The sequence below is a fragment of the Maylandia zebra genome, linkage group LG22, assembly GCF_041146795.1.
Source record: "Maylandia zebra isolate NMK-2024a linkage group LG22, Mzebra_GT3a, whole genome shotgun sequence".
NCBI classification, from domain to species: Eukaryota; Metazoa; Chordata; class Actinopteri; order Cichliformes; family Cichlidae; genus Maylandia; species Maylandia zebra.
This window is the reverse complement of record NC_135187.1, coordinates 34447876-34462816: the sequence shown is the minus strand read 5'-3', so window position 1 is coordinate 34462816 and position 14941 is coordinate 34447876. Positions and strand designations below refer to the sequence as shown.

The 14941-nt window shown below is 40.7% G+C and overlaps 1 protein-coding gene across 1 annotated transcript in view; it reads right to left on the bottom strand.

Moving 5' to 3' along the window:
* Positions 1-2835: 2835 nt before the first annotated feature.
* Positions 2836-14941, bottom strand: part of glcci1a (glucocorticoid induced 1a) — a gene marked incomplete at its 5' end in the record, with an annotated part of 33994 nt that continues 21888 nt past the window's right edge. The window contains 4 exons of the mRNA XM_076879056.1: positions 2836-5915; positions 5998-6118; positions 10836-11046; positions 11152-11304. Coding sequence (XP_076735171.1) covers positions 5606-5915; positions 5998-6118; positions 10836-11046; positions 11152-11304 — 795 coding nt within the window. The remainder of the gene's footprint in view (positions 5916-5997; positions 6119-10835; positions 11047-11151; positions 11305-14941) is intronic.

The window sequence follows — 14941 nt, the reverse complement described above, 5'->3', positions numbered from 1 at the left end:
AATGGAGAAACAGCAGCACAGCAGGAAGCAGAAGGCCGGGAATCTGGGGATTACAAGAGGCTTTCTGCTCCCTAATTTGCTTTTAAAAGAGTCTTACCTTTGTTCTATTAGGTTCAGTTAGGATGTGCTGGAAGCTCGAGATTAGCACAGAGAATCGAGTTTGTGACAAAGCCGATTAGCTGCTGAAACAGGGCCAATGATGCTTTTGTTTAGAGAAACTGTTCCTGTCAGGCAGAGAAATATTTCCTTTTCTGAATTTAGAAGCTAATGTAAATATAAATGTTGGTGCTATGATATCCCTTAGTGCACAACGGCTAGAACAAGTTTTAGTTGTAAAGACAGGTGGAGGTTTGGAGCTCTCAAAATGAGAGATACAAACAGCTGTTTGAGCCCTTTACATGCTAAACTGTGACAAAATCTGAAATCAGCCAAATTCAACTGGGTGCCGGTTGTCTACTGCCATCTGCTGGGGGATATATATCACTGCTGGGCAGAGGTTACAATTTATAAAACAAATGAAACTGCTGTTATTCAAATACAGCACCGGTTCACAACAGTAGTAGTGCTTTATGTAATAGGTAAACAACTATACTATTCATTAGACAATGTTCTGTCGTGTCTTAACCTCCTTGCTGTGATATTTCTTTGTTTGAATGCTGACTGGGGCTTTTCTGTGTGGCACTATGGGTTTCAGCACACATAATTAACATAATTTCTAACCAAGAAATTAGCTTAGAGAGTCATTATAAATTGGCTATAAATATAAATGTGAGGGAGACAAAGTAGAATAGCAGTAGAGTAAAACATTATCGCATGGATTTTAAACTAAAGAGGTTAGATTAGTTGGTAAGAAAATCAGATTAACTAAAGACAGGATGACTGGTCTAGGGAGCACACTGCCCTCTAGCTGAGCTTCCACATATGGTGAAGAACTATAAACTTATTGGTTAGTAGATTATTTCTTCATTGTAACAATGCTTCTTGGCAAGAAATCTTATATTGTTAGAAAGCCTGTTTATTTCCCCTTAAAAGGTACAATATTTGTGGGTTCACCAAAGGTTGAGTATTTGGGTATGAAATACTTGTCAAATCAATGCTAATGTCAATGAGCTGTGAATGGCAACCCATTCTTCAACCGGCATTTGTCACAACTCAGCCATTGTGGTTGCTGTTGGTCATTCTGGTATGACGTATTTATGGAGTTGAGGTTGGGGATGCAGGCAAGCCCTTCCATCCTCTCCTCTTCCAAATTCTGGAGGTAGTGTCTGATAAACCCTGCTCTGTGGGGCCAAGTGTTATCATCTTGGAGGATAGGGTTCGGTTGCACACTGTGGGGATATGGGATTGCCGCTGGTTGCTGAATCTCATCTTAAACTAAATACATTTTCTGACTTCAGATGACCTAAAAGGAAAGAAAGGAAGGAGGGAAGAAAAGAAAGCGGGACAGGACTCAGCATCTTAACTGAGCTGTCCAAAGCTCTCCCTATGTCTTCTTAATAATTTTGATTTCTTTCTAAATGTATTTCAGATTTCTGCTGTCAGGCTTAGCTCCTTGACAAACTATGACTGGAGTTTAGTCTGAAGCTTTACTCACCACCCTCGTTGGAGAAATGGAGCTTGGATTTGTTTTCTAGGCAGCGCTGGGGCAGCTGCTGAGGTAGTGATGCTCGTTCAGGTGGGCTGTACTTGTAGGATTTTGATTGCATCTCAGGGTTGGACATGAAACTGCGGGTTAATGGACTGTCGTGGACAACTGTACACCTAAACAACTGATGTGAATACAAGGCTTTTTAAGAACTAGCCCAAGAAACACACAGGCACAAGTGTATGTGTCATAGTCAAAAGTTGATTAAAAAAGGCAAAAATGAGTTCATAATTAAAAACTAATTTAATTTCATAGTCATTTCTGCCAGTGGGGTGTTCACTAGTTGCAATTCAACTTATATAGTGCCTCACAATATTTTCTTGGAAAACAAATTATATTTAAAATGGAATGAATAAAGTGTTAATGTTTAAACTATTTGTGCATATGTTTGCCACCATCTTCATCTCTCTTTTTTAATCAAAATCACCATCATCTTTTTTTTCAGGGTGATTGCTGCAAACATCAGACTGCTTAGATACACACGAAGACCTACCTGCTTCAGCTAACTCTTGATTTCTTTTTTGTCATCAACAATTTTTATTTATTTCATTTTAAACTTCAATAACAGAACTTAAGGATAACTACATAAATAAATAGTTTAAAAAAAACAAACAAACAAAAACAACAACAAAAACAAAGTTATCCTATTCTTTCTTCGCACACCAATCCCCACACCACCACTCTGTCATTACTCTTCTGTTCCTCAAGTTACAGAAAGCCAGCTTGTAAAGGGGACCAAATACAATCATATTGATGCAATTTGTCTAATAAACCATAAGTCACTTTTTCGTAGGACGCCAACTTAGCCATTGTCTTTAGCCACTCTTCATAGGGAGGGGGGTTCTTTTTCCACCAATGTCTTAGCAGGACCCGTTTGGCCGTAGTAAGAGCCAGAATAATCCATCTTTTTGTATAACTGGAAAAATCTCCACCAGAAAGTTCTGTGGTTATACCAAGTATGGACAGTTTTGGTGAGACACCAAATCTCCTTTTTAGAACACTGAAAATTACCACCATTATATTTTCCCACCAATCCCGAAGTGCCGAACAGCTCCATAAGATAGCTAACTCTTGATTTCTAATGACCTGTACAAGACTAAGAAAAAGAAAAAAAGTTCCTTATGTCATCACACATTTCACAGCTGTGATGAATAAAACCCTGTATGACACACAAAAATGAACAGACAAAATCCAGATTTTTTTTTTTCCTTTATTGCCATTGTGCATGAACTTTGACACTACTGGTTACACAAAGAGGAGCTGATGAACACTCTGACCTGCCAGTGGTGTGCTCTGGTCATTGCTGGTTTTGTATCAGTTGATGGCTTTAACAACAAATTTCTTGCTGATTCAGCCTTCATGCTCAAAACCAAAGGAATGTGAGATGAGACATTTGTGTCAAAGAACGAAAAGACAACACCTTTTCTTTTTAATTTTTTTTCCTATTATTGCACACATCTAGGTTACCAATGCCAAGTATATGTGGAACATTGGGAAAGCTAAAATTCTTGGTAAGGTGCTGAAATGTCTTTAGAAACCACGACATTGAACCTCCTTAAAAGCCTTGTATATACAAAATAACGTATATACAAAAGGAGTGTCAATACAGGGATTCAACAAATACACCAGTTATCCAAAGAAATGATGAGTAAGATGAAAATGCACTGGTTATTTACACTTGGCCATGTTCATGTCTGTTTGTAACATTGCACAGAAAACATGAAATGCTATGGTATTGTAGTTTGGTGGTAGCATCAGGGTGCCTACAGCATCCCATAATAATAATAATAACAGTGAAAACGAGGCCGGCCAGTGTAATGCTTTCTCTATGCATCATACAGCAGAAGGCGCTCTTGTAGCTGCAACCAAAAGTCTGAGTACAGAAACAAAGATCAAACATAATTTAGGAATCAATCACCTCTCATGCTCATATCTCATGGAATGGATTTCATTAGAACAGTAAGTTTCGAAGCTTACCAGAGTGCAGAGTGGAGGGAAAGGTTGTACAAATATTCATTTTTAACTTGCACAAGAACTGCGTCATCCCAGACCAGGCGTCATGAATAGTGAAAATCAGACTTTGATCTGTCAGTCACAATTTACCTGGATTTATATATTTATTTACGCTTTTTTCTTAATTTTGGCCACCTGGGGGCAACAAAACAACTTACTCGTTAAGGGCAAAAGCTGCCTGTCACTGGCATGTTTTGTAGCTCTTGACCTACACTTGGAAAGATTGTCAGAATTAGAACAATACAGACCCTGTGGGAACATGCTTACCTGCAGTCCATCAACACGCCAAAAGCATGCTGCTTCTGGAAAACAGTGCTATGCATAGGTCAGTTGCTGCTTGTTTGAAAGCTTGGATTGAACTATAAATGAAGATACTACAGAGCTCACTCAGAGGAAAAACTACTTTCCAGGTTTTGGGAGTCACTGTAGCGATCCAAAAGAATGCTGCTGTCACTTCTACAGAGCAATAAAAACAGTAAGGTCACGTAGCTCATGCCTGAAAAGGGCTGACGTCTTTTGGAAGTGATGCAATCAGCAACCCATAATCATTAAGAGATATAGCTCCATACATTTAACACTGCCTCCATGTGGCGGCTGACAACTGGAACATCTCCAGAGCTCTGAATTCCCTATTTAGACATTCAGTAGATGTGGTCCACTATTTAAAGTTCTCTCTGTCTGGATCTGACAAACACAAGTCCAATAATCATTCTCTCCTGGTTTTATCCAGCTTTTTATCATCTCTGTGTCCTATGGAGTAGTGAGGTCTGTCACTTAACAGCAAGCTTGCTGTGTCAAACCTCCAGGCTTGACTGAATATATTCTAAGATGTGGAAAACTAAACTTTAAAAAATGTTGTGGTAACGCATCTGGGTTATAAATAAAAACAAGTTTATGCTGCTCACAATATTTTGGGTGGAAACCGCAATTACCCTTTGAGCAGCGGTCTAATCTGCCAATCCAGTGCCAGTTTTACGTCCTCAAAGTTTTATTTCCTCAAAGACAGGTTGCATTTGAACATTTTCCTCATACTTTCACATAGTGTTACTGCATCCTCATTGCTTTTGCTCCACCATCAGCCAATCACATTATCATTAAGCTTAACAGGCAAGCTCAACCCCATCAGTACATCCACAACAACACATGGCAGAGGTCACAACAGCCTTCACTATTTGCAGCCATGAGCTCAGGTCTAGTCACTGAACAGAAAAGAGTGATTCGTATATTAATGAAAATGTGAGGGAATAAATGTCAGGGAATCTGTTCTGCTTTTTATGGACATACATTCCAAATTACCTGAGTATAGACTCCGATTGTGAAATACCTGAAGCAAGATCTGACACCGTGTAACCATTTGAGGCCATTTTCTCCTTTTCTTCCAACGTTTTCCTTGTTGCATTTAAGACAAAGCTCAACAACATGACCTGGACAGTGTAAACATCATCCTGTTCTTGTTGTCTTTCCTGTTCCATTTATAACACAGCCATAGAGTTTTAAACAAAGACTTTTCTTTCTTTTTATAGAGCTATATGTGGATATACATGTTTAAAGAGCTTATTCATACTGTGAATGTTGAAACAGAACACAACACATCATTTCATCAGAAATACACTACCAGCTTAAAATGCATGCCCCTCCCCGATCCATTGTGTTGCACTCCTCACTACGCCTGCATATGAACCCTTGAACTGTCAGGTCTCTTCCTGCCAACAGCAGCTCACTTATTATGCAGGACAGGAGGTTGAGGCAGCAAATCATATTGGTTGTGGTGGATATTCTGGACACTGTTGCTACGCCATGCAAAGATAGAAGGGCAACGGAGACAGTGGGCACAGAGAGACAGAGACCCCCTGGTGGAGCAGAAGGTGGTGTTGGTGAGAAAGTCAGTGGTGGTGCTCGATGGTTGCAAGTATACATCCCAGAGACAGAGGCCAGCTCTGCTCAGGTCTAGCTGATGGCCGGGCTGTCTGTCTGGGACTCTGATGTCTCTGAGGGTGAGGCAGGCTCCTCTGGGGGATCATCTGTGCTGGTGCTCGTGGACACCTGAGTAGGGACACCATAGAATGACGTGGTTCCGTGTGGGTCAGAGCCAGAACCTGCTTCCCTGCTGTCCTCGTCTTCCTCGGGCTCTGATGCAAGGGTGAGTTGTAAAGAGCCAGGGAGTTTGACGGGACAGAAAGCTGAACCCGTTGGGATGAAATTCACTTTGTTTTTGTCAGGGCAGGAGAAGAGGGGTGCCGATGTGGACTGCCTGGAGCTGCACAAAAACATGTTCAGCGGAATTAAAGGGGGCAGCAGAGTACTGAGGAAATTCAGTATAAGTATCAAAGCATCTATACCTCATTTCCTCAAAAGCTTTAATCTTCTCACAGCCCTCTGGTGGTTCCCGCTTGAACATATAGCTGTTGTTGGGTTTGGGTGAGGAGGCAAACTTTGGCAGCGGTGAGCTGCTTCCATTGTCTGAAAACAGAAATATGATGCTTTTATCTTTTTTGGGATTGATTAGTAAAGACTATTCTCTGCAGTCATCTGCTCAAATGACACAGATCCACTGTGAATGCATATTTTATATAATAACTGATTAAAGTTTCGATTTCTACCAAAACTCCTGAGATATTATCACATTGGTGAGCAAATTCAAGTGTCTCCTCTCAACTTTTCAGGAGAACACAGATACTTACAGAATACAGTTCAAAGACATGTTAGGCTAATGGGTGATTCAAAATTCTCCATGGATGGTACATAAAGTGCTGAACGTGTATAAATTAAAACACTCTACACTGAATATAAAATTGCCTTTATATGTCTTAAACTCTTTGAGGGGTCAGTAAGAAAATAAAAGCACTGCATAAATATCGTTCCATTTCAAAGCACATATTTGCCCTTTTTGTGCCATGTCAATTTTGTACTGGTTTCTTTCAAAGATAATAAGATGAAAAGCAGATATTTCATAAAATCAACATTTCTTAAACGGGCACAAAGGACAAGATATATACAGGGTGGGCCATTTATATGGATACACTGTATAAATGGGAATGGTTGGTGATATTAAAGTCCTGTTTGTGGCACATTAGTATATGTGAGGGGGCAAACTCCTCAAGATGGGTGGTGACCATGGTGGCCATTTAGAAGTCGGCCATCTTGGATACAACTTTTGTTTTTTCAATAGGAAGAGGGCCATGTGACACATCAAACCTATTGGTAATGCCACAAGAAAAACAGTGGTGTGCTTGGTTTCAACGTAACTTTATTCTTTCATGAGTTATTTACAAGTTTCTCTTTGTTCACAGCCATTGACATGTCGAAGAGGTTAACACGTGAGGAGCGGATCGAAATCGTGTTTATATCTGGTGAACGCAGTAACCGGGTCATTGCAGAAGATTTCAATGCAAGACACCCTACGAGACCACCTATCTCCCATGCTACAGTCAGCAAACTGCTTGCTAAGTTTCGTGAAACTGGTTCAGTGTTGGATTTGCCAAAATGTGGACGCAAGAAAACTGTCACTAATGAAGAAACATCAGTGGCTGTCCTAGCTTCATTCAGCAAGAGCCCACAGCGTAGCACTGGAGAGTGGCATTAGTCGAACATCCCTTCGGCGGATATTAGCTACTCACAAATGGCACCCTTACAAACTCCAGCTACTGCAGCATCTCAACGAGGATGACCCAGATCGGCGCACAGAATTTGCAGAATGGGCAAAACAAAAATTGGAACAGGACCCTCAGGTCACGCAGAAGATTTTGTTCAGTGATGAGGCAAACTTTTATGTGAATGGTGAAGTTAACAAACAAAACCACCGCTATTGGTCTGACACTAACCCACATTGGATGGATCCCTCCAAGACTGTTGGAACAACAAAAGTGATGGTTTGGTGTGGTATATGGGGAACAATGATAGTGGGTCCATTCATCATCAATGGAAACCTCAAGGCCACTGGATATTTGAAATTGCTATATGATGATGTGTTTCCTCTTTATGCACTGAAGCTGGCACGTTCCCTGAGTTTTTCCAGCAAGATGGTGCACCACCACATTATGGGTGCCAGGTCCGAGCATTCCTAGATGAACAGTTTCCTGGAAAGTGGATTGGTTGTCGTGGGCCAGTTGAATGGCCCCAAGGTCTCCCGATCTGACCCCCTTAGACTTTTATCTTTGGGGTCATCTGAAGGCAATTGTCTATGGTGTGAAGATACGAGATGTGCAGCACCTGAAACTACAGATACTGGATGCCTGTGCTGGCATTTCTCCTGCGGTGTTGCTATCAGTGTGTGAAGAGTGGGAGAAGAGGGTTGCATTGACAATCCAACCCAATGGGCAGCACATTGAACACATTTTATAAGTGGTGAGAAACGTGTAAATAACTCATGAAAGAATAAAGTTACGTTGAAACCAAGCACACCATTGTTTTTCTTGTGACATTACCAATAAGTTTGATGTGTCACATGGCCCTCTTCCTATTGAAAAAACAAAAGTTGTATCCAAGATGGCCGACTTCTAAATGGCCACCATGGTCACCACCCATCTTGAGAAGTTTGCCCCTCACATATACTAATGTGCCACAAACAGGACTTTAATATCACCAACCATTCCCATGTTATTACGGTGTATCCATATAAATGGCCCACCCTGGAGATTTATTATTATTGTTATCCCTATTTGCTAAAAGTCAACCGAAGTATAATAAAGATTCTATGTGTGTGTCTGACTTATAAAATGTGTGACTTATCAAAAAAGTCTAACTGGGTATACTGTGATTGACAAAAACAGAGTTTTAAAGAGAAAAACAAGAAAGAAAGTATTCCTCTGTATTTTAATTAAAAGGGGGATTATTTTAAAATGAAGGCTCATGTGAGAATATGCTAAAGACAAATCTAATTTAATTACAATTACATAAACTAAATGAAACATGAAGTCAATTAGAAGCATATGTGACTTTGTTAAGAATTAAAAGATATGAGGTTCTTCCCTTTTGTCTTCTGCGAGATGAGCAGTTCAGAAGATGGGATCTTAAGAGGTCACAGCTGCAAATTCCAACGCTGGAGTGATCAACTGATGCCAAACTGTGAACCTGCAAATTGGTTTTGTATATTTTTGGCTTTTCCTCTGCTCAGTTTTTGCCACATTAGATGATTAATTCAGAAGGATTTTGGTTTACACCATACGGCCACTGAATGACAAGGGTATGCCGGTTTCCTGTTGGGTGGTTATCATCAACTCGGTATACAGAGATAAGTGCATCCATTTATTCGCTCCAACCATTCTCCTCAAAAGGATCAGAACATAATTAGCATTAGCTCAGACTATGTTAATTAGATAAATGCAATTCAGTTAATTTGATTATTATACACCGAACTGTACTTTTATTAAATTTTTGTTAAATTGTTTTAATAAAATATCTTGCAACTAAAGTCTAAATTGTGGACATTTACTTTTTAACTCCTTGTGAAACAGTAAAAGTAAAAACCTGAGTATAAAGTTCATTTCAGTGTAAATAGCTTTGACAGGTTGCTCCAACCCTTTTTTATTGTTCAATTTCAGGTAACAAACTATGTTATGGTGCTTGTGGGCTTGGCGGTAGTCAGATGTGGATTAGACGGTTCTGTGAATTGTACAGGGACAAGTACTGCTGCCTATTGCTGGGTTTTGATATGGATGAAGCTTTACTGTTTGAGGTGTTGCCTACTTGAGGCGATTTGTGATTTGGCACTATATAAATAAAATTGAATTGAACTGCAAAAAACTCCCCACTGCTGGACCGCGATTCATAAGTCTTGTCATCAGATATTGATGTTTCTTTCATATATAACACAAAAAAATTAGACAAATGCTTAATTCCCAACACAACTAACTATCCCTAAGATGCTCAACCCATGTTGCTGTCTGGATTATTGTTGAAGTCCTAAATTATCACCTTTAAAATGTTTGTGTTAATGACATGATGTACAGTAAGGCATGCACTGAGCGCAACACTAACTGAGAGACTGAACAAACGACATACTCAGTTCAAATCAGCACAGAAGACTTTTACAATACACAGGCATCTACCTGAAATGTATTTATTTAATCTATCGTCATTGATATTATTACACAACCTCCAAAACAAGAATGGTTTTAAAGGTGGAGGCAACTGATATTCTTTGCTCCTAATTTTTTTCTGTCTGTTTTGCAGTTGACTGGGGTCAGTGTCACTCCCAGTAGCATAAGGTGATATCTGGTGACATCTAGTGTCCAGCACTAGAACTGCCCTACTGGCATTTGTCGCAGAATATCAAAATTGGTAGGTCCACCACTGGTGCTCTGTGTTTTTCACAGATAAGAGCAGGTTCACCCTGAGCACATGTGACAGACATGCAAAGGTCTGGAGAAGCCACAGAATGTTCAATTCAATTCAATTTATATAGCGCCAAATCACAACATAAGTCGCCTCAAGGCGCTTCTGAATGTTGCCCGTAACAAAGTGACTGGTATGTCGGTGGGTCAGTGATGGTATGGGGCAGTATATGGATGGAGGGATGGATAAACCTTTACAGGCTTGGCAACAGCACTTTGACTGCTATTATATTGGGATGACATCTCTGGACCCATTTTCAGACCCTACATGCTAGTGCAGTTGGTTCTGGTGCATGACAATGTCCAGGCTCATGTGGTCAGAATATGCAGGTAGTTCCTGGAGGATGAAAGAATGGCTTCCATGCTCTGCTAACCTAAATGAAGAAGAAGACCACTGGGACATTATGTTTTGGTCCATCTGACGCCATCGAATTGCAGAACATCTCAGTCCAGAAACCCGGTGATGCCCTGGGTCATATCTGGGAGGAGATCCCCCCCAGAACACCATTTGTTGACTCATTAGGAGTATGCCCCCATGCATACAAGCACATGAAGGCCATACAAACTGCTGACAACAATTTGAGTTTCTGCAATGAAATTTCACCAAAATGGACTAGTGGCAGAGAATTTTGAATTCACGCCTCTATAGGTTTAAGTTTCCATTATCATCAAAAGATGTTACATAGCCAATATAGGCTATGGTCTACATTTGATTTACTCCATTCCTTTGCAATACTGTAGAGTTTTAGTGATCTCCTCCAGGATCTGGTCAGGATAGGAACAAATCCCTTGACCCCAGCAGCTACTTTTTGTGCACACTTCAGTAGGACCTTAGCGTTGCTTACCTTTATCTCGGTCATATAGTAGATCATCTGTGGAGTAAGGACTGCCATCATGTGATCCCAGTGGGCAGGCTGGCGAGGGGGATGGTGACAGGCTAGAGCAGCTGCTGGACCGGCCAGGAGCTGAGGGGGTCTGGGTGTCCACACTGCGGGTGCTGCTGCTGCGCTGCTGTGGAGGGAAAGGTGCTCGTCGCCCATCGGGAACCTCCAGGGACTGCAGAGAAAACAATATAAGATTCAAAGCTCAGTCAAGAGATGGCAGTGACACAAGTCACAGGTTTACTAAAATACCATGCTGAAAATGGAAACTGAGCCCCACCTTAAGTTCCTCCTTATCTCCATTGTCTTTAATGAAGACCTTCTCCAGCTCATGGTTGATGCCTTCCATGCTGCTGGGCACCCTGGAGATCGAGGGCTTTGGCACAGTGATGTTGGACAGTGGCATCTGGGCAGACTTCGACATGGAAAACTGCTGCAGCGAGCACACACACACACACACACACACACGAACCTTCTTGAGGCACACACACTACTCCAGCTTCACTATAGCCACTTCTCAGCTCCGTAATGTCTCTTTTCCACTAGTACCTACTTGGCTCGACTTAATTCAATTTTGGGGTTTTGTATTAGGTGGGATTACCTGGTACCAGGTACTGTCTGAATAACGGTTCAGCCAGGGTTCCAAGCAAGCAACCCATTTATGAAACCCGGCAACAGGGGAAATGGCTGTACAAAACCCAACACCACAGTCCCTCTATATCAGGGGTTCTTAACCTTTGTTACCTCGGGGCCCAACTTTTCCACCACAAAGTGGCTCGGGGCCCACTCAGATATTAACACTGTATTGAATAAACTGATGTTGCTCATCAATTTATTCAGTACAGGTGATTTATATTTAATAACTAAATCAAATGTACTTGATTTTAACAGCTAAAACCTTGTAAAATAAACATGATGATGCAATGCAAGAATCACAAAGACATTTATTTATTATGTGCAAGTGAACCTGCACATAAAACAAAATGCCAAACAGGTTAACAATACATGGAACAAATCAAACTTCAAGTAGAAATTGAAAGATTCAAGTCAGGCTTAATAACACAAAAATAATGAATAATTCAATTTTACTCCAGCAAAAGAGACCAGGACAAAATGGGAAAATAGAAATCGGATAAATAATGTCTTGATAAAATAAATACATTCAAAATAATTTTCTAATTAAACGAATAAATAAACAGTTTTAAAACTTAAAGTGCAAATGAAAACAGGGCTCGCAAAATCGCTAGCCCCGGGACGTCGGGCTAGCGATTTTTCCAGTCGGGCTACCAAAATCTATCTCTGCCCTGCCCGTCGGGCTATCGTAGGAAGGAAAAATATATGTCAATGCTTTTGCATTCTTTCGGAAATGTAGCTGGGTAAGTATGTCATTGGCATCAGTGAGCCACTGTCAATATGTGACATATTGAAATCGCGTTTGAATTTGCGCTTGTTTTTTTGCTTTCACTTTGCAATCGTGCGAACTGTGTATAGAGAGCGACAGCACTGATTGGTGAGTGATGATAATTTGTGCACCAATTCCTCTGACATCGTCTTATCAATCGTTAGCTTACTATGCAAACATGACAAGTGAAATCTCCCGCAGCAAGCTTAAACATGTGAGAGGTTGATCGCGCAGAGAATCGCTGAGCTTATGTGAGTGAGTGTGTAAAAGCAGCAGGATATATATTTTAGTTCTGCTGAGCCAAATAAGACAGGTCAGGGTGAAGAAGTGACAGCCAAAGAAAAGCTTACCACAAAACGGAGAAGTTATGACAAATGAGACTATAAGGCAAAAAGAAAGTGCAGCTTTATGGTTTCATGGACAAAATAATTTCTGTGGCTGCAATATGACGAGCTAAATAACCAGGGCTGCACATAAGTGGTCCGCAGGTGCGCATTCGCTGTCAAAATAAAAAACACGCACAAGAGAAGTTTTTCTGGAGGAGGACATACATTTGTTTAGAACTCTTAAAGATGTCGAAGAAGCTCCTTTAAGCAATTACTTTGGTGTTCCTCCACCTCCAAAGAAATGTCAGAAGGAGTCCGAACCACAAAAGAAGCACGTATTCTCGGAAAAGTGGTTGCAGGAGGTGAGCTGGCTTCAAACAAATAATGAACGCACAGAGATGTGGTGCAGAATGTGCCGTGAAAATCCCACTCTAGCGGACAAAAACAGTGCTTTTTATATGGACGCAAACGCGCGTTGCAACTTCTTATCTGGTGCGTCTTTTATTTTGACAGCGAATGCGTACCTGCGGACCACTTATGTGCACCCGTGTAAATAACATAATGTTCTGCCGGGTGTGTTGTTGGTTTTCCCTTGATTTCTGAGTCGACAAGCGCCTTTGTTACTGGGACCAGTAATTTTAAGAAAGGCCCCCATTAGAACCCATGAGAAATGCAAGAAATGCATTATTGCTCAGTCTGCAGTATCTTTCCCGGAACAAACACCAATTGAAAATAACATACTAAAAATAAACCTGAAAGATCTGTTTAGAACAGCGTACTATGTTGCAAAGAGTGAACTACCACTGGCAAAATTTAGCAGTCTTTGCAAACTTCAAAAAGCAAATGTCCTAGATCTTGGTTCCACTTGCCTCTTACCCGTGACTTCAGTGCAAATTTCAAATTCAGGATCTGACACAGACTGATTCATGTCCTACACAGTTCTTACAAGTTCATAGAAATTTCTGTTCAATTAGAACCAAGTATTTGAGTTGATGATTGTAATTTTTATACAATGTTGTAATTTGTGTTTCAACAATTTTTTGATTAATGTTTTGTTTCCTTTACAATATTATACTTTAATGTATAATATTGTAAAGGAAACAAAACAGGAAACAAAACGTCAATCAAAAAATTGCTCTCTTTTTTATTCGGGCTACTTAAATTTATTTTGGGCTACCAAAAACTGAAGAGTCCCTGCCCGAAGGGCTACCAGGGATTTTGAAATTTTGCGAGCCCTAGAAAATATAGCCTTATGCCTATGAGTGAATCTGAAAGTTGCTTCAGCAGTAAACCTTTTTTTCATTGGCAGAACCAGAAGTTACTCTTTATATTTGAGACAAATGAACAACAACAAACAGTCACAACAGCCCATTTTTATGTTCACCTCTTAATGAGACACTAGAGCCTGCCTCTGAGACCTAATCAGATCCAGTCTGGGTGGAATAGGGGAAAGGCTCACTCTCAGAGCAACACTGGAAGCTACTCTGAGTTCGTTTTGGGCTTTGGTCTTGGTTGTGGCCAAGCTGTGGGAAGCTGTACTGTAATTGAGGTCTATATGACAAACACCCAGAGACTGAGCAGTAGGTATAGCATTGACTTGACATTCTCCATTGTTGTGTTGCATATAGCAAAAGACACAAATGATACAAATAATGTCACTGGACTTTTGGCCACATTGCTAGAATAACCCCAAGCACACTGAGGTAATGGAAAACGGCTGAAACAGAGTGAAGTCGAGTCGAGTTGAGCCGAGCAGGGCTTTCGTACCCTTTCCAACAATACCTACTCAATTTGGCTCATTTTCTATTACAATCAAGTACCACCTAATGTGCGTGGGGTCATTATAGCAACGCAGCCAAATGTCCTGTTACATCATTTGTATGTGACACAGATGACAAAATAAAAGCAGGATGTCGAGGCAATGACATTGGTGTTGCTTGGTCTGTGGTTTTTTGTCAGCCTCAGGGACCACAGTGTTGTTTGTTGTGCAGCCATTTGTCTTGTTGTCTGGCGGTTTTGATTTTCGTGAAGGTGAGTGATGCCACTGACTAGCCAATCGGTGGCATGCAGTCTGACAAGGTCACATTTGCGGATATGTTTCACTTGTCTTTATGTACATTTTAACTTCTTTATTTTTTACATTCATTTAATGTATGGCCATTACAGGACACTTTGCTCTTAAAATCAAAGTCTGCTTGACAAGGTTATCAGAGATACCTGAGAGTGGATGACTGAGGTGAAGATGGCTGATGGTACTAGTCAGGGCAGGGTGCTGATGCTGTAATGTACTTGGAAGAGTCAGCCTTTACTGAGGGGTTCTTCTTTACTGTGCTGGAGCTTTG